This window comes from Ambystoma mexicanum, chromosome 5p, assembly GCF_040938575.1.
Source record: "Ambystoma mexicanum isolate Mex_15411 chromosome 5p, UKY_AmexF1_1, whole genome shotgun sequence".
NCBI lineage: Eukaryota > Metazoa > Chordata > Amphibia > Caudata > Ambystomatidae > Ambystoma > Ambystoma mexicanum.
This window is the reverse complement of record NC_090930.1, coordinates 119,339,160-119,361,070: the sequence shown is the minus strand read 5'-3', so window position 1 is coordinate 119,361,070 and position 21,911 is coordinate 119,339,160. Positions and strand designations below refer to the sequence as shown.

The 21,911-nt window shown below is 45.1% G+C and overlaps 1 protein-coding gene across 1 annotated transcript in view; it reads left to right on the top strand.

Moving 5' to 3' along the window:
• EDA2R (ectodysplasin A2 receptor) overlaps window positions 1–21,911 on the top strand; it is a 251,736-nt gene that overhangs the window by 104,174 nt on the left and 125,651 nt on the right. The window contains exons 2-4 of the mRNA XM_069612516.1: window positions 5,912–5,990; window positions 10,379–10,489; window positions 15,901–16,079. Coding sequence (XP_069468617.1) covers window positions 5,943–5,990; window positions 10,379–10,489; window positions 15,901–16,079 — 338 coding nt within the window. The 5' untranslated portion in view covers window positions 5,912–5,942. The remainder of the gene's footprint in view (window positions 1–5,911; window positions 5,991–10,378; window positions 10,490–15,900; window positions 16,080–21,911) is intronic.

The following is a 21,911-nucleotide window of genomic DNA, read 5'->3' as shown; positions in this document are numbered from 1 at the left end:
CCGTTAGATATCATTATCAATAACTTAGATCCTAAAAAATGCCCTACGGCACCAACTCGTCCAACCAGGAACAAGCGTAACATCACTGCTGAAGCCCTAATACCTTTGGTCCTACCCACTCTCAACTGCCGACCTTAACCTACTGGTCAACACTTTCAACCACTCCATGGCCATTGCCATTGATACCATCGCCCCATTGAAATTGCCCAAAGGAAAACCTAGAGCTAATTTGAATTCCTGGTACACCCCTGAACTCGAAATATTGACAAACAACAAAGCTAAGCTAGAAACACTATGGATAACGGAACCATCTATTGAAAACAAAACCAATCTTACGACTATATCCTCTTTATATAAAAAGGAGATAATTCACACCAAGAAAGAAGCTTACAACGTTAGGATAAATCAGGCAGGATCCTGCACTAAAGAACTATTTAATATACTAAAGGAATTAGAAAATCCTATTCCACCCACAGATACTTGCACGAAAGACAAACCCTGGTGCACTAGTATCCAGAACGCCCTTGCCAATAAAATTACAGGGCTCCAAATCAAAATAGAGGATAAACGACAACAACTTACCAGTAATAAGCCTACCAGTCTAAGTTCATTACCGACCTCTGACAGCAACCTAGGCTTCACATTTAAAAAGGTAACTATACCGGAAGTACACAAAAATTATAGCCTCTCTAAAACCATCCAACTGCAAAGGGGACAGCTGCCCTGCCCAGATCATAAAAGATGCAGCCAGAGATCTATCCCCTTTCATCACTAAACTAATCAACCTGTCTTTCACTACTAATTCAGTACTTAGCAACCTGAAACATTCATGGGTTCTCCCACTTTAAAAAAAACAATCATTATAAAAATAAAACAAACAAACAAACAAATAATCAACAAAGAGCGTTACCAGCCCTGTCTGACACCACCCCACATGGTGGGGTTAGATCCCGTAAGCCCCCATCTAGGAGCCCCCTGCAGCGTATTCACTAGTCCTGGCTTGTAGGAGATTGCCATGCACACATATGAGCTAAATAGACGGGCAGTGATGGCTGTTTGCTCTGAGATCCCACAATTAGAGGATATTGGGCCTCATTATGACCTCGATGGTAGCCATGCCGCTATTGGCAGCATGGCTGCCGCCGAAATCGCGTCCGGGTCCGGGTTCCCAGAATGAGGAATTACCGGGCCTTTCCAAGTTCGGAGGGCCCGGTAATTCCTCCTTCTAGGAACCCGGACCTGAATGGGAATGGGCGAGGGAGCAAACAACGGGCCGATTACGAGCGGCCTGTTGTTTGCTCCCTCCTCCCCTTGCGGGACCCGCTCTGCACATCTGGTGCAACCAGACGTGCAGACCAGGTCCCACGAGGGGACCTCGTACTCAGGCGGGACGGGGTTGACTGCGCCGGCACCTTTAGCGGCGCCGTCAACCCCATCCCGCCTGGATTATAATGAGGCCCATTGTGTCCTCAGATATGGCACTAGTCGAATTCTCTCTGAAGGGCCAGTTAAACTCTGTAAAGCTTTGGTTCAAATCTCGATTAGTGCAAAATGTAATCTGTCAGGCCAAAGAAGATCTATACAGTCTGGGATTTGTCTTGTCGGCAGAGCCAGGCCTTAATTTATTGCCTACCCCATCACGCCATCTATTGAGTATACAGAAGGGTCGTCTGGGGGAAAGTAAGAGAGATTTGAAATCACATCCCACTATGACTTCAGGGATGTTTAGCTGCTCTGGCTCGCAGAAGTAATGTGAAGTGGGGGATGGGGTGAATCAGATATCCCTGGGAAACTGGAACACCAGGGGTTTTAGTCACCTCATAAACAATGATCACAGTCAATTGAGTAAATGTGATATGGTACTCCTTCAAGAGACGTGGCTTATCACGGTCCCTATTTGGGGCAATCATGAACTCCACTTAAATCCTGCAATTAAACCTGTGACTGGCCGTCCAATTTCAGGGATTTTAACAGCGATAAAAATGGGTTGAGGTTTGACATCTGAACTGTGGGCTATGCCAAACAAATATATGCTGTTGGTTAAAGTAATGGCTGGTGATCAAGGATACGCAATTTTGAATGTTTACCGGAACCTGATTGCCATGTCTGAGGATAACTTTTTCCATGATCTAAACTCAATCTTGGACCTGGTAGCGCTAGCCCAAAATGTAAGAACATTAGTGGTGGCGGGTGATCTGAATCTAAATAGCTTGAGTGAAGTAGGCACTAGAAATAAAGCAAGATTTAGAAGGTGGTCTTCCTTAGTGAAAGCCAGAGGCCTCACGGCTCTTAATGGGGCATTTGAATCAGACATCCCCCCGGCTCCGACATGGCAAAAGGGCGAAAGTAAATCAACTATAGATTATCCAGGCGCTGACGGTCAGAGAAAGAAGTAACTAAACATGAGTGACTGTTGAGATTAGGCCTGCCGGACTAATGTATACTTGCTGGGAACGTGAGCAATGTTCAATCTGACCTATTCCAGGTGTTTCAGCAACAGAATCGCAAAATAAATCAAACGACACAACATCTTCATTCTTATGATAAGGTGGCTAAAGAAAGGAAAGCGCGGTTCCGCGCTGGCCTGAGATTTGTGCAAAAAGAACCTGTGCATCTGAGAAAATACTTAACCACTAGGCTAAGAACCTCTTATAGAAATTGGACTAGAGGTCACCGTGCTGCACTGAATCAAGAAGATGGAGCCAACATGTTAAAAATCATGGCTGGCAAAAATATTGCGAAAATGTGGTCTGCAATAAATTATTCTGTTGTGGCTCCACAAGTTGCTTTGCAGGCGAGTGCAGTTCAAACGCTTGTATGGGTAGCTCACTTTACTCAACTATATGCCCTAGTTAAGTCCAGCGAGATACTTGAGCAAGTAATACCTCCGTTGGCTTTTCATCTGGAATTTGAGGTGCCGGATATTTTATTCCTGATTAATACGGCCGTAACTCAAAGGCTAGAGGTCCTGATGGCCTCTCCAATTTTGATCTTAAAAACATCCTGAATTATGGGCTTCCATTTTGTATAAAATCTTTTCGCTAGTAAATGTGACTGAGATTCTTCCCAGATCATGGACACAGCGATTACAATCCCAATATACAAAAAGGGTGATAGACAGGCCCCGAGTAGTTATAGGCCCATCTCTCTTCTCAATGTACCCGGTAAACTGTTATGTCGGTTAATTTTGGTTAAGTTACAGTCATGGGTAAAGAGTAAAAAACTAACTGACCCCTGCAAACAGGGTTTGTAACGGGCCTTGGAACTATTCCTTATATAATCACACTGAACATGATCAAAGCCCAGCAGGCGGAACAAAGGCAACCCTTGTATATGGGGTTTATCGACTTTAGAGCCGCGTTCGACTCAGTTGATAGAGCCTTGTTGTACCAAAAGCTAAAATTGTATGAATGTCCCCATTCTCTTTTGTCACTAATAATTCTCTTCCACTCAAAACCATCAATGAGAGTGCGCATCACCCTAGATGGTAAATTATCACCCGAAATTGGGCCACATCGAGGCCTAAAACAGGGCTGTATAGGCGATCAGAAAATCCCATATTTGTTATATGCGGATGACCTTGTTTTACTATCACAAACGCCGCAAGGTCTTCAATGCATGTTGTTACGGTTGGGTGATTACGTCCATGCAAATAACCTGGTGATTAACATCACAAAATCCCAAATAATAAGCTGTAGCGCCAGCTCAGGGCCTATGAGACGGCTCCCTTCGCTGTCATGGATGCTTCAAGATACCAAATTAGTAAGTGTGACCCAATATAAATATCTGGGGGTGGCTATTAACGATAGACAGATTAGGTGCGATGAGGCGGCATCTGCCCGGAACAAACTTCAGCATTTAATCTCCCAGTCACGAATCTTAATTAACAAATTTGGGAAATTTTCTTTGAAGCATGTTGTATCTTTTTACAAAATGAAGGTGTTGCCGATTATTCTATATGGTTTGGAGGGAAGGCTGCTGGAGAAACGGCAGTTTTGGGAGGCACTGGAATCAATGTATTGGAAGCAGATTCTAGCCCTCCCAAATAGTGTCCCGATTGCGGTTATACGCTATGAATTTGGTTTGTTATGCCTCCACTCCCAGACCCTGTGGAGACAGTGCGCTTTTTTACGTAAATGTCTGTTGGGATTAAAGAGCGGAAGTATCCTAGAGGTAATTGGTTATAACCTGTTAAAATCTGCAAATGTATTCCCTAAAACATGTCGTTATGATGTGATGGATAACTTGGTCGAGGCTGATGTGACCCTCGAATTGTTGATATCGAACCCTGCTCGAGCGAAAATGAAAATCTTCCAAGCAGATTGGGCTAGGAATATAACTAGGTGTATCCAATATAAAGACTTTAATATCTGTTTTTTTGGAATGAAGCGTTATGAAATAATGGCTCCTTACTTGCAGGGTCAGATAGGCCCCTCGGCCTTTCGGCCCGTGGCCGGGGCAAAATCGTCTCTGGGGAGTGGGGGCCGGTTTCTGGCCATGCCTGGGCTGGTTTGGAAGAAAGAAAAACAGAATATTTTTTTTTTCCTTTTTTTTTTCTTCTTCCAAAAAGCCTTTCGTCCTTCTTAGGTCGATAAATGAGTACCACCAAAAAAAAAGAGCTTAAGTGTAAGTGCTATACAATAACATTATCATTTGGCCTTGGACGTCTGCTTGGATTCACAGTCATTTAGTGTACTTAGGAACAATGCTATTTGATGCCACTTCCTGTTTTGTCAAGGGGTGAAAGGTTGTGTTTCATCGCTTCCCAGGATGTCACTGTGGGGTCAAAAGACATCACTTCTGGTGATGTCATCAGAGGTCAAGGGTCGTGAGGCAAGGGGTGGGCCACTTTTTTGAGGCGAGGGGTGGGCCACTTTTTTTTGGGTGACCGGGCCTATTTCTTGTCCCAGTCCGACCCTGCTTACTTGGTGAAATGTCCGTCACCTAAGGTCCGTGCAGATTATTTAAGGTTCAGACTCAACCTATGGCGCACCCATGAGGTTCTTTGTACGCGGAAACTTTTGCCAACTGAACGAAATTATTGTAGATATTGTTTATCAGTGCAACAAAATGAAACGCTACATTTGTTGGTGGAATGTAGTGCTTTAAGGGGAGTACGTGCAAGATGCTTTGATAATGTGTTTGCAATCCACACTGAAATGGCAAGTGATCAAATATGGCAAATGCTGTTTTCAAATCCAAGGGTGAGGGTACAGATAGCGATAGTCCAATTTTTACAAATGATGTTACCACGAGTGAAGGAAACACAAAAAGGCATTGGGAGAAGTAACTAATAGTAGAGATTAGTGGTGTATGTACTGATCTATAAGTTTAATTACTATGGAGTCACCGGCTCTGTATGCCTTGTGGTTTATTTATGTGGTTTTATTTAGGCTTTTAGGCCTTTAGGTGTTTAAGTGTTTATGGTATGGCAGTTCAATTAAGTATTGTTTAATCTTGGTCCAGTTTTAGATAGTTAAATTGATATGATAAATCTGTACCTTATTATTATTATTATTATTATGAGCGTATATTCTTGTTTTCCCTTCTTTTTTTAATGTAAAATATGGATGTTGGATTGTTTTATGTTTGTATGAAATATTTAAAAGTTGCGTCGCAACTAAAACAAATAAAAAAAAAGTATGTGTTTTTTTAGGTTTGAAACTTGCTATGAAGCTGTCATTTGGCAGTTAGTTAATATTTAGACAGAAATATAAAATAAAACAGTAGATAAAGCGAATAAACTGGGCATACAAGCTCCTAAATTAATGAGAAATAGATACCTGTTTGGGACACTATATTAAAACACTGAGAAAATGCGTTCTGCGTACCTCTGCTTCGAAGTAATGCCAATTACCAAATGAACAGAATATGTCAGAATGAGAAAAACTGCTACCCTCTTTCCTTTCAGAGAATTGTACGTGGACCGCACGTGAATCAAGATGGCGGGTGATGGACGTCCATTGCTTCTGGTTCTCCTTGCCGCACAGGTAATGTTTGTACTACCTACAAATCTTCCATCTATTGTGTCCTTTAGTCTAAGCAGGCCCTCCTTCATCTTGTGAACCCGTTACATAGCAAGGCTGCTTGGTACGGCATGTGGGCCGCTGCGGCTACGGTAGTGTTACCAGGCTGACTAATGAATTGTGGATCCAGCATCTTAGTCTATGTTCTTGCCTTGGGGTTGTCTCTAGTGATTAAAAACAAGGGCTTTCCACGCGGAGCTATTGTCCAATGTACCCATCAATTCACTCAGTGCAAGATAAGACTTTACAAGCGAGTTCAGATCATTGCAGACTGGTGTGGCCTCATGTGATAAAACAAAATACAAGGCACTGTTATTGGTGGATGCTTGGACGGGGGAGGTGAGTCTCTCATTTAGTTTTCCTTCAGTATTTAGTCGGATTTGTAATTGGATACACCACCTTTTGATGGGCCTCCTTTGGCCATATTTGGCTGTTATCCTATATATGCGCATATTGTCCCACGTATCTGCTTTTTGGTTATTCATCAATATTGTCGATACATAGCCGGGGGGCCATTTAGGCAGTGTTAGGGAGAATTCTCATCTATGGCTAATTTCCCTCACCTAGTGAGTCCCCCAGCAGCTTTGCTGGACTTCTGCAGTTTATTTTTTTTTCCACTTGGTAAGAGTGAGAGCTTTTCCCCCACTCTTACATACGTTTTGCTATGTGTTTCTACCTGTTTTTATGATTGTGGACTCTGAAGTACACAACTTCAGTAGCCCCCTTCTTTTTGTGTGTCACACAGCACCTTCAGTGCCGTGGCACAGGGTTGTCTTTGAGACTTCCCTCGACTCCATTTCTGAGGCGACTACCGTCCCCCAGAAAAGAGTAAAGTTACCATTAACTTTACTTAGTCAATCTACCACAGATCCAGTACACACCATCTTCCATGGAGTACTGGAAAGGGTTAATTCGTATCCCTTTTTATCTGAACCTCCTAGAGCATTGTTTCGCTCTTTTAACATTTAGACTTGGCAGGTGGCAGTGGTATCTACCCTTACTTTTCTACCGCGATTATATTAGATAAACGTGGTACTGTTCTTGGCTAATATATTAGCCTCGAACATAAACCTGCTTGACCAAATTGTCTTTCTTTTGGCTCCGGTTGGGTTTATTTGCCATTTCTTTTTGTTAAAGTCCTTCTTGTGTCTTGCTTTGTGCGGTAAACTAGGTTCGCCTTCTTTGTTCACCGTCTTTTGGCGGGCTTCTGCTCAGAAGCCCTCATCAAGGCGCCTGGGTGTCTAGGTGGGCTGAATGTGAGGGAAGGGTGTAGCCACCCCCTGCACAGGGTATCCTAGGAAACCCAATTCGCACTTTGTCATGATTGGCCAGGGTAGTTGTCCGGGCTGGACAACCCCCCTGCTGGGTGATTGACAGCCAGGCTATGTGAATGGGGGTTTTTCGCATAAAAGGCAGGACTCTTGGGCTAGAAGTCAGAGAGTTGCCACTGGAACTACAAGGAACCGAAGAGAAGCGGAGAGAAGGACGGCTGCTGCAACTACCCCGTCCCGGTGAATCCCTGCTGCAGTCCTGAGCTATCTTCCCTTCAACGACTCAGAGAAGATCCAGTCTGGAGTCTTCTTCCCTTGAGCTTAGTGGGGATAACCAGCTCATCTTCCACAGCCAGAGGATCCTCTTCCTTGGTCGAAATCACTGCACGCTGCTGTAGTGGTCCGGATAGCCACCTGAAGAGCCTCTCCTGTTTTCAAGGAGCGCACCTTTTATTCCTCGTCGCCGCTGCCGGATTCATCCCTGCGTGGTGCAGACCCCCTTCAGACGTCCGCCTTCACAACGAAGTTCCAGGAATCGTGGGTCTGCGGGAAACCAACAGGAACAACTGCCAGGGCACCAGCTGCACCCTTGGAACAAGGTACTGTGTTCTACTTGAGGAAACTGGGTGAACCCCTTTTCTTCATTTCCAAGGCTTGCCCTTGTCTTCCCTCCTTCTTATAACTTTGCTTCTGAACATTGGCTACGTTGAATCGTGAACTGTCTTGACTGTGTGATCTTCGGCAACAGGCCCCGGTGTCTTTCGACCCTGGCTCTGGCACTTTGACTTTTGAACTCCTGTCTCCGAGTGTTTCTTGATTCTGTCTGCCTAACCAAAATATTGCCTGTGATTTTTGCCTCCAACTCCTACTGGGTATCTCAGGTGCTAAGTGTATTTTTGCCCCTGTAGCATTTCATGTCACGGATATGCGTTTATTTAGTAGACCGAACTGTCAAAAAGTGATCGCAATCGTATTCGCGGTAACATGTTTTGTTCAAACACAGGGTACTTACCTTGAGACTTACTGTACAAAGTGAATTGGTTAGTTGTAGTATATTTAACCTGTGGTTTTTATTTGAGTTTAATAGAAGTTTTGTGTTTATAACGAATGGTTTCAAAATAAATGTACTTATATTTTTTACCTGAAAGCTTGAGTCAGTGTTTGCTTGAGTCACAGTAATTGTGGTCCCAAGCCTGGCTGCTCCGCCACTGCTACTACTCTGACATAGTAGTACAGGCTTGTACCAAAGGTAAAACTTGCATTGCCACCTGTAGTCTTAATTGTGTGTAGTGGTCCCTAAGGGCACTGCACAGGATTCTGCGTAACAGGCAGCAAGCAACATGCATTGCATCTTTTTAAAGAGGTGTATTTCACAGGCACAAAAAATTACTAAAATGTCCATGGCCCCATTAAGTATATAGAGTTGTAGATGAATATATTCCAAGCATGAGTTCAGAGTGACATCCTATAGACAAATAGAGCGTAGCTCAGGCTGCGCATGATGTCATTATAGCAAAGTAATTTATAACGAATCCCTACATATCGAATCGTTTATCTTGAAAACTTTTATAGTGAATGCATTTTTTGTGTGGGGGGGAAACCCCCATTTCACACCCCTAAAAACCCATCCCGACCGTTTCCCAAAAACATTTAACCCTTTACCCCTCCCTAAATACATTCACTATAAGGGTTTTCAAGATAAAAGATTTGCTATATGGGCATTCAATATAAAGGATTCAATATAAACACTGTATACCTCTATGACGTCACTCGGAACTCCAAGATGGAATGCGCCTGTAGTTGAAAGCTACCGAGCTATCAATGTATGATGTGTGTGGCACTTGCACCGTTTTTTAATCCCTTGTGCTGCCCCTTATGGAACACAATTGCAAGGTGTGTAGAGTAGAGGCTTGAGGGGACAATATGCAACACATGAAACACGAGGTACCCGCTCCCCTCTGCTCTCAGCAGCCCTCAAAAGAAAAACATCTGGCAAAGAACATGCTGCATCCCCTGCAGTGACGTCACAGCAGTGTGGTGTGAATTCCAGAATCCTCCACCTTGACATCACAGCTGGAGATTGTGGCATTCAGGAAGGATTGTGCTGTATCCTTTTACCGGGTATCATGTTGTTATCTGGAAACCAGATAGGACAAAATGTTCCTCCGCCAAGGTGGACTGCTTTCTGGCATCCAATGGGAGGGCTGCACCCTGTGAAGAGGCATTATCAAGCACAGGATACAGCAAGTGGTAAAACGAGGGACCGCAACAGAGGCCGAAAACACCACATTTTGCAGATAGAATGTTTTTTTTTTTTTAACATTATTTAGACATAAATAGATGGAGGGGTTGGTTTAGGGAATACATTAAGGAGGGGATGGGAGGTGTTGGGGGGACTGCGGGGGTCTCCCTGCTTTAAAATATGAAGAAAAGTGCACCCTCTATTACTTGTTTTCGTGATTTCAGCATAGAACCGCTGGCAGAGCAGATGCAGGTTCTATTATCTCAAAGCTGTCATCTACTTTGCAGAATGCTTAAGTCCGCAATATAGGGGTCAAGCGGGTATGCGATTGGAGAGAGCGCTGGGGGCTGAGATACTTTTCCCGGAAGGATCGAGCAAGGCCAGTGCATGGCGCTCATACGTGTCCGAACCATGCTTATGGATTTATATTATGCCGAAATCAGACCTGGGTAGTATTTTATGTACTCCGTTTTTCACATGTGCATGTGTTTATGAACACATGCGATTCTGACATTAAATGCTGCATGATTGGCAGCGTGAAGAAATCAGTTATTTTGGCACATGCAATGTGAATGCTTCTGCAATCATTATTAAATGCTATTTTTTAAATGATTGTTAATTTATATTCATATGTAGTCAATAGTGTGTGTACCTAGAGTATCGTGCTTACAACACACACACACCCGCACGTACGCATACACACACACACACAAACACATAGAAACATACAAAAAGAAACTCTTGACATACTGACTCCAGAAAAGCACCATTGCTATGAATGGCAGTCGCTGGATGTGTCTATAGGTTTGCATTTTTAGAAACCTGTTCTTGTTGCTTAGCTTTACAGAGTTCTCTCTGATCCCGCTGACTGCCTGGAAAACGAGTTCGAGGATGAGCGTGGAGACTGTGTCCCTTGCCGAGAGTGTGGGCCTGGCCAGGAACTTTCCAAGGTATGTATGTATGTATGTGATTTATAAAGCACAGCCTTACCTGGGAAGCAGCAGAGTACTATCCATGAGGGAAGCACACAGGGGATTGCGGGTGAAGGGGCCAGGAGAGCAGAGGAGCTGGACTAGATGGGGAGCATGGGGCGGGGGGATCTCCGTAGCGGGAGAATTAGGGTACGGTGGCATGGTCTGCGACTGGCGAAATGCCCTTGGAGCAGTAGGGTCTTCAGGCCCTCTGCATTCTGTCACGCGGACGATTGTTGTCATCAGAGGCCTCTTGACCTGTTCATTTTCTGGGCTGCTGCTGACGCTGTATCTTCTGGAGCTGATTGGAGGGTTTTTCTGAAGCCACTGCAGGGGTCGAAATGGAGATTTGTTGACTGGGAGCAAAAAGAAGCTTCTGGATATCAATCCTCACCCGTTAGGCAGCAGCAATGTTCCGGGAATAAAGAGCACGTACATAGCACGCAGCAAATCTAACTTGTGCACAAGATGCTAACTCTAACTTTGCGTCTATTACATAATGTCCAATATGATTTAAATGTGCCTTATACATATTCCTAAACCTACACAGTTAATCTCAGATAGTTATGTTTGACCCCACTTGCCTGGAGAGTCACAAGTAGCTCCTTGTAGCTCTTGGTTTCAAGGTAACCAGGCTCTACGTGGCTATAACCAGATGCTAAATAGATCCCAGTCATGGCAATTTCGAGCCCTGCACTGGTGTCGGGTTTAGAGAGACCAGCCGTAGTTACCCTCTAAGTTAGTCCAAAAGAGAGACCAACCGTAGTTACCCTCTAAGTTAGTCCAAACTATCAATAAGAACCCTGACTGAGCAACAAGGCGTCACTCTACAGAGAAGGAAAGTCCCTCATGTAAAGCACAGAGTAGGCACAGAAAGGGTAGCAAGTCACAGCAAGTCCGCATAGGTTTGCTCTCAATATACATGTATACAAGACAGCACCAGTGTGCAAAAGTTGAGAGCCGAAACTCTTTAAACTGAACACAGTAGGTCCTATGGCAAAACACTCAATGCTACTTTTACAGTTTAATGAGGAAGTAACAATGGTTAGGAAAAGCTTTTACAAATATGCAACAAACATCTTAAATTCTGATTACCACCTTAGTAAGTTCACCCCAAAGTTACTTAAGGGGTTTAAGTGTAATATGAAATTAATCCTCTAGGATGTAATAGGACATGGTCAGCAGCAGTGCTGGGGTTATGGTTGTACGCCAAGCAACATTTGCGCTTAGGTGTTCCTGTGAAGAAAGAAGGGTGCCACCTATCTGGCGTGTCCAAGGGATCCCAAACGGCATTCCTATGTCCAACTTCCACCACCAAAGATGAGACACAGGTTGGCTGCAGCTAATGCCTTTATGGCCTATGGAAAGTGCCAAAGTTCAAGTGTGAGAGCAAAGAGGGTGCACAGGCAAGACCCAGGTGCCCCCAAGGGGAAGACCTGTGACTGTAGGTAACTAAGTAGACTTGGAGGCGACTGCTGATGCTGAAGGCTCAGTGAACAAGGCTTAGGGGCCATGGGTGTAGAGGGGATTTCAGCTGCAGGGATAATGCTGCCATTGGTCTCGGTGTCTTGAGGACTCATGATCACTGATGGTGCCTGCAGTTGGACCTCAGGATCCCAATGAAGCACAACCCCTGTTTTCAGTCCCACAACAATAGAGAAAGGCAGAAGACATTACTGCGATGAGCCGTCTCGGCGTGACCCAGAAAAGGCCTGCAGGCAGCACTGGAGGACGGACTCGGCTCCAGTAAGCTAACTCTGTCTGGTGGCCTGGAGCGGGCAGCAGAGTCTCAAGCCTGTGATGATGCAGTTAGTGAGGAAGCAAGGCAGATGCCTACTGAGTGTCCAGACGTAGGAGGAGCCCCTGACTCGCAATACGTTGCAGCTATATATTGAGAAACCACCATTAACCTGGGGAGTCGCCCCCCAGAACTAGGAGCCTCACGACAATTTGAGGATGCTTTTTTTAGTGCTGGTCCTATTGACAACTCATATAGAGCCACATAAATCTCCCCCCACCCCCATGAGCCAACAGTGAGCCAAGAACCAGGCTGGGGTATAGAAAGAATATATATAATCATTTTACTTAATTACACATGCCACCTTCACTGTGGCAGAAAACAAAGCTTCAATTACAGAACACACTTTTTAGGATGTTACTTTTCAATGCTCTTTTTCTGCATTTACTTTTGGCTCGCAAACATTGAACACCGGCTAAATAACCGGTTCAACTGTCTTGTCCCACAAACACTTTTTTTGCTACATTAACGAATACTTAGTAACATGACTAGAGCATAAACATTAGCACTTCTTGATAAGGGTATACATTTATTTTATTTATTTATTGGACATTTGTATGGTACATATACACATGTGTTTCCAGGCACCACAAGAGAAGATGGGTGGGAGGGGAACATGGGAAATCATAACAATGCAACAAAGAAACGGTTATATTGGCCTTGTGACAATCCTACCGTGCAAGTGCATGGCAATGTGATAAGTGCAGTAGGGGTGAGGGGTAGAGGGAGAACTGCAAAGTGGAGTACCCACACGGATGGAGCCGGGCAAGTGCTGGTCAGGCCAAGGTAGCAAGTGCCAGAGGAAAGAGGGGCGAGTGGAGGAAGAGTGCAGTGGACAGGGAGGACTAAATTGGGTTAGTCTGAGAAAGGGAGCCACAGGGAAAGTGCAGGCAAAGGATGCAGGGAGGGACTGGTGGTGAGAGGGGTGGTATGGTCCCTGTATGACTCTGAAGGGACCATGCCCCTATTGCAGCGGCAGGTGGACAGTTTAGCAAGGGAGGGGGAGAGGGAAGGAAGAGCAGAAAAGGAAGGTCTTGAGAAGTTTCTGGCACTTAAGAAGATCCAGCTGAAGTCTGAGGGGTGGCGGTCGCTGTTCCATAGGGAGGCGTCAGCCGAGGAGAGGGATCTACCTCCCACTCTCTGCTTGGTGAAACGTTTGACCTGCACAGAGCTGGAGGCAGAATACTGAGGGATTCTGGCTGGGCGGTATTTCGGAAGAGAGAGCTGGATGTAGAAGGGTCTCAGGCCCTAGACAGCCTTGTGGATGATGCAAAGGGTTTTGAATTTGATCCTTGCAGTCACCGGGAGCCAGTGGAGAGGTTTTAGGGCTGGAGAGATGCAGTCCCTGGGCTTGAGGCCAAGGATAAGTATTGCAGTCTATTATTGATTAGTTGGAGGGGGCGAAGGAAGGAAAGATGATGGTTGAGGAAAAGGCTGTTGCAGTAATCAAGCCTAGGGAGAACCAGGGCTCTGGAGACATTGAGCTTCTGGGGAAGGTGAGGTTTGGTAGAATGCCCCAGAGAAGATGGGGCTGAAAATGTGACTTCTTGGCAAGGTCAGGGATGTGAGGAGAGAAAGAGGGAGAGGAGTCAAAGATGATCCCAATGTTTTTTGCCTCACAAGTGGGTGAGGAGAGGGGACCCACGGAGTCTGGCCAGAGAGTGAGGGGGAAACTGGGAGCAGGCGTCCCAATGAGAAGCATCTCGGTTTGCTGGCGTTAAGGCAGAGATGATTTGCAGAGCACCATGCCTGACTAGCAGTCAGGCAGTGAGGTACAAGGGGGGAGAGGAGGAGGGGGAGGTAGGGGAAGGCCGCCAGAAAGAGAGCTGTGTGTTGTCAACATAACACTGGAAATTAGGGGAGTAGGTGGAGATCAGGTGGGCCAGAAGGGCCGGGTAGATGTTGAAGAGCCATGGTAATAGGATAAATCCCTGAGGGAGGCCACAGATAGAGAGCAAAGTGGAGGAGAGAAAAGGACCCATTTACACTTAGGAGGGTCTGTTAGAGGTAAAGGAGGTAAACCATTTCAGTGCCCTGTTTGTGATGCATAGGGTATCACAGAGACAGAATTGTTGACAGTGTCAAAAGCAGAGGAAAGATTGAGGAGGATCAGAACATGAGTGTTAGAGTCCAGATTAGAGAGTAGGTCTTCTCCGGTGTTCAGAAGAGCAGTTTCAGTGCCTCTGGCTGCTCTAAAACTGGAATGGTGGTCATGGAGGCAGCCAGCCATTTCGGTGTGGAGGGTCAGTTGGGGGATGACCAGATTGTCCATGAGTTTGTCAGGAAAGGGGTGATGGAGATAGGTCTATAGTTAGCAAGAGGGGTCAACAGACAGCTTTTTTAGGAGAGCCTGCACAAGAGAGTGCTTGAGGGGTTGAGGGAAAGAGCCTGTGTCAAAAGAGTGGTTGCAGAGGTCAGCCAAGGCAGGGGTGATAGTGTCGATGTTGTCCTTGATGATTCTGGAGGAGCAGGGGAGCACCTGTTTCGAGGAGTTTCATGAAGCGGACAACTCTGGAGATCGCATCTGGTGCAATAGGGGAGAGGAGGAGAGTATGGGGAAGAAAGGGTGGGGGGTCAGAAGAGGTGAAAGAAGGAGGGAGGTGGGTAGGGAGCAGATGATGGAGAGGATAGGATATCAACGGGTCTGTGGTGATCTGGCCCTGTCGTGTACATCAGCATCGGAGAGATTTCACTTCCAGATAAGGAGCCAGCCAGGCCTTGAGAATCTTCTCAAAAACAAGAAACAGGGTCTGTCTCGGCCTAAATGAGGTTTATATGTGACCTCTGAAAATAAAGCAACCTTTTCAATTGTTGCTGGTATCTTGCATGTGAAGGATATTATACATTTTAATACATTGCATCTTGTCAACACACACCAAGTTTTTTCCTTGATATATTTATCTTAGCTGGGGTCATTTTTTCATGTCTTCACTTAAAACTGCAAAATGCACATTCAAGGCCATTTTTGTTTCAGTATTTAAAAACCCTGCTTTTCATGTAAAAGGTGCCTTTGATTTTCTTTTTCGAAATGCGACTTAAAGGCTGCTTCTTCAGTGCGACCTTTCCCTTTGTAGTGAAAGATATGCCTTTTGATTTCCATTCCTTGGCCATTCACATAGCATTTCCGATTTACTTGCAGAAACACACGCAGTCTGCATTACTCGGCCCATTTTCAGCGTGGAGGTTTCTGACGCTGGCAGGTCGTTCTTCCAGTGGGCCTTTCAGTTATATTTGTTTGGGCTGTGATCAAACCCCACAATGCAGACCTTCAGGATTGGAGCTGATCTGCAGGGCCCATAAGTTTCAGGAGGGTGCAACAGAGATGTTAGATGGTGAAATGGTTGTGCCAATTAGTTGAATGGAAGGAAAAACATGAACAGACTTCGCCTATTCGAGAGAGGCAGAGATTTGCCTTACGGGCTGGCTTATTCCACTTTGTAGAATTAGGTGTCCAAGCAAAGCAAACTGAGTTATTTTGACTTGGAAATACCTTTCAAGGGTCAGGAGAAAGCCGGTTGCCCATCCCTTTCCGAAATGTTCTTAACAAAATACACTTTTTGATATTGGTTTTGGCTTCTTCGTTTCTATTTAGGAGTGTGGTTACGGTGAAGGAGGGGATGCCAAGTGTGTGGCCTGCGGTAGCCGCAGGTATAAGAAGAACTGGGGCCACCACCGCTGTATTCCATGCCTCTCGTGTGACCTGATTAACCGGAGCCAGAAGTCAAATTGCACGCCACGTGCCGATGCGGACTGCGGGGATTGCTTACTTGGGTAAGGCCTCTTCCTAGGAAAGGGTTCTATATTATGCAGAAATTATTGTAATGAGTGGGACTATCAGGGGCATGAAGAGGTCTGGGCATAATGAAACAAATAACTATAATAGATACAAAGTTTGGTGTTGTCCTCGTCAACTAGGAAGACCAAAAAGGAGGTGTTCCTGAATATATGAAGCTAGCCAGATGGAAAGTTATTTTCAATTTCACATTCCATTTTACATTCCCCCAATGCCAACGGAAAGAGTGAAATAGGGAATGGTCTGTTTGGGAGAAATTGTATCTGGTCATTTAATCTAATACCATTGCATGGGTTATAGGTCAAAGTATCGAATCAAAAGGATCGAATGACAAAAGGCTCGAGTCAAAAGTACCGAAAACAAAAGGTTTGAAACATTATTTTTTTTACATTTTTTTGGGGGGGTCCCCCAAACCCTGTTTTTGTGGTAAAAAACACTTTTTATTAACCTAAACGGAAACCCAAAAAAATGTAATAAAAAAAAATAATTCAAACCTTTTGTGTTCGATCCTTTGACTGGACACCCATTGCATCTAATGCCATTCCATCGAAATTTTTCCATCTAAAACATCTCCATCTAATGCATGTTTCTGGGGGGTAAAAGGTTCATTTTTGTTCAGGTGCATTTTAAAGTGTAAAAAGCAGGTGTTTTGGGGGGAACCCCCCAAGAAAAAGAAAAGAAAAAAAGAATGCATTTGGTGGAAATTCTTTAGATGGAAACATTTCGATGCAATGGCATTAGATGAAATTACCATAAACCAGAGAAACTGAGTGTACTTGATATGTGCATGAGATACGTACTTGACCCTTAAAAAGAATTCTGTTTATGTAAATTTTAGTCAGGTATTGAAAACAAAAGTGAAACCTGATATTTGATAATGTGCATGGTCTAGTGTAAACGCTGGACACAGGACCATCCATTGCCTTTGCTTGGGTGAGGACAAGTCACATAAACATCAATACTGAGCCTTCTGCTTGGATCTTCTCTTAAATGGGATTTTCAAAATCAACACTGGTGTGGGGTTTCTGAGAGGCCAACCTTTTGCATCCTCAAGGGAAATGTAAGCTTGGCTCTAAGCAAACTCTCGGTAGGGCAGTCTGAGCAGTAAGGCACATTACTGGGAGAGCAGGGGTTTGTTGTAGAGGTTAAGTTAACACCACAGAGAGACTGTCAAATATTATAGGTCCTCGTAGATGCATAAAATGTACCATTTATTGATGAAACACGTGCAATTAAAAGTCAAAGATATTATAGGAAGATTTGCTATACTAAAGTATTCGTGCCTGGCCTTTTGACCTCTATTTTGCCCCCAGAAGAGTGGATGACAAGATAGACTCACTACCATACAAAACTGAATGGCAACAGGCCGGGCATTCTCCATGTGGTACTCATCCTTTCCATGAAGCTCGTCACAGAGAGAAAAGGGCGACGGCTGCATGGTGTCCTGGGGTGGATAGGTCTAAACCACGCAACGATATTACACCCAACTTTGCCTAAATGCTGGTAAGATAGCTCAGTGGGTTGAGCGCTTGCTGCTGCAATCTGAGCGTGATCTGCAGGTCGCAGGTTCGAATCCCGGCAAGGCCAATTCAGCCTTTCATCCTTCCGAGGTCGATAAATGAGTACCAATTTCAGTTGGGTGATATTGTATGTAAATATGTGCCCTGTAAAGCGCTTTGGATAAAGGCGCTATATTAATAACACATCATTATCATTATAAAGATCACAGCTAAGCAAGATGACGTCCGCTGGTCAACTTCCCAAAGATCAACCAACTGAAACAAAAACATTCCCCTTCCCAGCTCTCCATCCAAGGTTGGCTGTCCGTGCTCGCCCATATACTGGACTAAAAGCTTCACAGTGACCCTTATAAAAACTTGACGAAAAATGCACAATTTCAGCTGAGTCTCCTGGACAAAAAAATGAATGCCACCCAAACACTACATAATTTCTTCGGTTGTACATGCTCATTAATATCAACACTGGACTGCATAGGCGCTCAGACAAGCAATATGATAATTATTTGATATTTATATAGCACTCTTATCCAAAGCTCTTCAGAGACAACATTTTTTTATATTAATTTATTATTACCCAATTGAAATTGGTGCTCATTTTATCGTCCTTGAAAGGATAAAAGACTGAGTAGACCTTGTCAGGATTGCAACCTGCACATCATACAAAGATCTCTGCAGTAAGCAGTCAACCTGCTGAGCTATCTTACCGGCAACAAACGTTTATCAACATCCAGCATCTGTACCAGTCTTTGGCACCATGAGATGTAACCGATTGCCCGCATCCAGATCACCAGAAGCTTGCCAGAGAAGCAGGTGGTGTATTACAAAGCTTTACTCGTAACCCCGCCACACGCAAATTCCTGTCAAAGAAATGATCATTTCTGGAGGAACGAGGGGTCTGCATTACAAAGAGGAACTTTAAGTGGAAAATCCAGAACAACGATTTTGTTTTCATGAAAATGGATGCCGGTTTGAACCACCCATTCCTGCACCTCCAAGGAAATAGAAAAACAAGCATTGCCAATGCCGAGAGTTTGGGCTTTTGTGTTGGCATGCCAAGCACAGCCGTAATGATATTAACGGGCCGTTGATTGTAGCAGGTGCAAAATGGTGCGAATATATGGGCATCTAATAGCATTGCCTGAAAAATGCCTAATACTTCTACACAAGCCAAAACTGTTGGCTTTGCCAATGCTTGTTTTTTGTAGGACATCAGGGAAGAACATGAATAGTGCTTATAAATCGAGTGGCTAAAGGCAGAGCTGGTCAAGATATTATTATTACAACAGTAGCGGATCTACACATCCAATTAAGTCATTTACTCTGAGAAGACTGTTTTGAAAAAACACTGGCAGGCACTTTGAGTGCAAAGTTTGATGGCAACGCTTGATTAAAGCGAGCTGAAAGAGTTCCCATGAAGAGTTTAGGGTAGGAAGGGACTGCAACTTGGCGGGAACAGCATGGCCATGGGCAGTCAGTGGGTGGACAAATAACCAAGCAACACATTCAAGTTTTATATCCCTCCTCACCTGCCATTTCTCCCTTTCGCTACTCTAATGTAATAGTTATGGATTATAGGTGACTCTGACACCTGCAGCCCAAACAGAAAATGGAAATTGCTGCAATATTTAATGCACTTTTTCAATCGATACTTTTCGCTGCATTTACATTAATATCAATGATACATGTTTTGCTTTATGTTGTTTCAGTAGGAGGGCTCTAGAATTATCCTTTGCTAACAAAAGTTTCAGGCTTTTTTTAAGATCAATTGAAATTGAATGGGCTCAAGAATTAGTTGAATAATGAGAAAACAGCAAAGACAAATGCTCCCATTTTAAGTAGGCGAACTATCTCATAGTATGTTCGGTTGTAGTGATTGCTACATTGAAAGTATTTTTAGGTATTTTTCAAACCAATATTTCTGAAACACAAAATCGATGTTAAAGCGAAGAATCACTTTTTTTAAAGTACTTTTTGGAAGTCATTTTTCAAGAAATAATATTTTGCAAAGTAATTGATACATGCCATAAAAACACTAAAAAAAACCTCAAATGGAGAGGAACCATGTCTCGGCCATCCACATTAAACGGCATCCACTGGTGCTGACTCGCAGGCATTGCAGTATGCTGCCATCTAGTGGTATGCTCAATAATTATCTTTAGCAGTTATCAAAAGAATATAACGTGTTCCCGATTCATAATAAAACAAGCATTGGCGTTTACTGCAGTTCTTTGCATTTATTGGCAATAGGGAGAAAAGAGGAGAGTGCAAGTTTCAAAGGAGGATGTGATTAGGGGCGCGGGTGTGCAAGAGAATGAGAAGGAAGGAGAATAGAGCAAGGGAGGAAACGATTTAGAGAGCCTGGCGCCATCAATAATGAGCACGACGAAATATGAGTGAGGAAAGTTGAGAGTGAGAGGGTAAGAGATAAAAGAAGAGTATTAGAGGAATGAGGAGGGGGGTAGAGAGTGTTGGTGGGTGGGTGAGTTGTAGTGTAGAGGGAGTTGGGTGGGTGTAGAGAGAGTGGGGCTAGGGTGAGTGGGTGGGAGTCGAGAGAGGTGGATGCATGTGGTGGAGAGAGTGGGGGCAGGGTGGGTGGGGAGGTTGAGAGTGTTGGTACGGTCAGAGGGGGCAGAGTTGTGGCGGCAGGGCGGGTGGTTAGCAGAGAGAGTGGTGGTAGGATGCATGGTTGCGGTAGAGAGAGGGAGGGTAGGTTGGGTAGGAGTAGAGAGAAGGTAGGAGTAGAGAGAATGGGGTAGTGTGGGTGGTGGTAGAGAGTGGGGGTAGGGTGGGGGGTTGGGGAAATAGTGAGTGGGATAGGGTGGATTGGTGGGGGTAGTGAGGGTGTTGAGGTGGGTAGGATAGAGAGAGGGGGTAGGGTGGGTGATTAGGGGTAGGGTGGGTGGTTGGGGAAAGCGAGAGTGGGTGTGTGTGTTAGGGTGGGTGAGTGGGGTAAAGATAGAGTTAGGGTGGGTTAGGGTAGAGAGAGTGGAGGTATGGTGGGTGGGAGGGGCTAGAGAGAGTGGGGGTAGTGGGAGTATGATTGAGTGGGGGTAGGGTGGGTGATTGGGGGTAGGATGGGTGGGGGCAGGGTAGGTAGGTGGGGTTAGCGCAGGGGTAGGGTGGGTGGGTGAGTGTAGAGAGTGGGTGCAGGATGAGTGGGTGTGGTAGAGAGAGTTGACGGTAGGGTGGGTGCAGTTGGAGAGAGTGGGGGTAGGGTTGGTGGGTGTAGAGAGAGTTAGGGGTAGAGAGAGAATATTGGTAGGGTGGGCAGTTGTGGAAAGAGCAAGTGGTGATATGGTGGGTGGGGGTAGAGAGTGGGGCTAAGGTTGGTGGGGGTAGAGAGTCGAGGTAGGGTGTGGATAGAGAGTGGAGGTAGGATGGGTAGGAGGGGGTAGATAGAGTGGGGGTAGGGTGAGCGGAGGTTGAGCGAGCAGGGGTGGGTGGATTTGATAGAGAGAGTGGAGGTAGGGTGGGTGGGGGTAGAGAGAGAATAGTGGTAAGGTGGGTAGTTGGGGAAAGAGTGAGTGGGGATAGGGTGGGTGGGGGTAGAGAGTGGGGATAAGGTGGGTGGGGGTAGAGAGTGGACGTAGGATGGGGATGGAGACTGGAGGTAGGGTGGGTGTGTTAGGGTAAAGAGAGTGGAGTTAGGGCAGGGGTGGACTGGGAACCAAAAGAGGACCTGTAAATAATGTTCAAAGTGGCCCCATATTACACATTTTCAGCACACCCAACCCTTTATGAGAAAATAAATAGGTTGCCCCACAAAAGAGGCTCATAGTGCAGAGGCCGACCAGGAAATCTCCAGAGTTCTCTATACACCAGTCCACCCCTGGCCTCGGCAGCAGATAAATGTACTGCGTCCTGCTCTGGTCCGGGATTCCAATCACAACAACATTCCTCAGCAAGATAATGCCATTGCTGCAGAGCAAGGCATTGCATTCTTCTCTGGCCCTAGATTGCAATCAGAGCAACGCACCTGAGCAAGATAATGCTCCTGCTGCAGATATCTGGATTGCAACCGTCTCTGGTCCTGGAATTCAATCCCGGCAACGTACCTCAGAAAGATAATGCCCCTGCTGCAGAGATCTACATTGCATTATCCTCTGGTCCTGGATTCCAATCACAGCAACGCACCTCAGCAAGATGTTGCCCTTGCTGCAAAGAAATGCACTGCATCCTTCTCTGGTCCTGGATTCCAATCACAGCAATATACATCTGCACTGCAAGATAATTTCCCCTGTTGCAGAGAAATGCATTGCATCCTTCTCTGGTCATGGATTCCATTCGGAG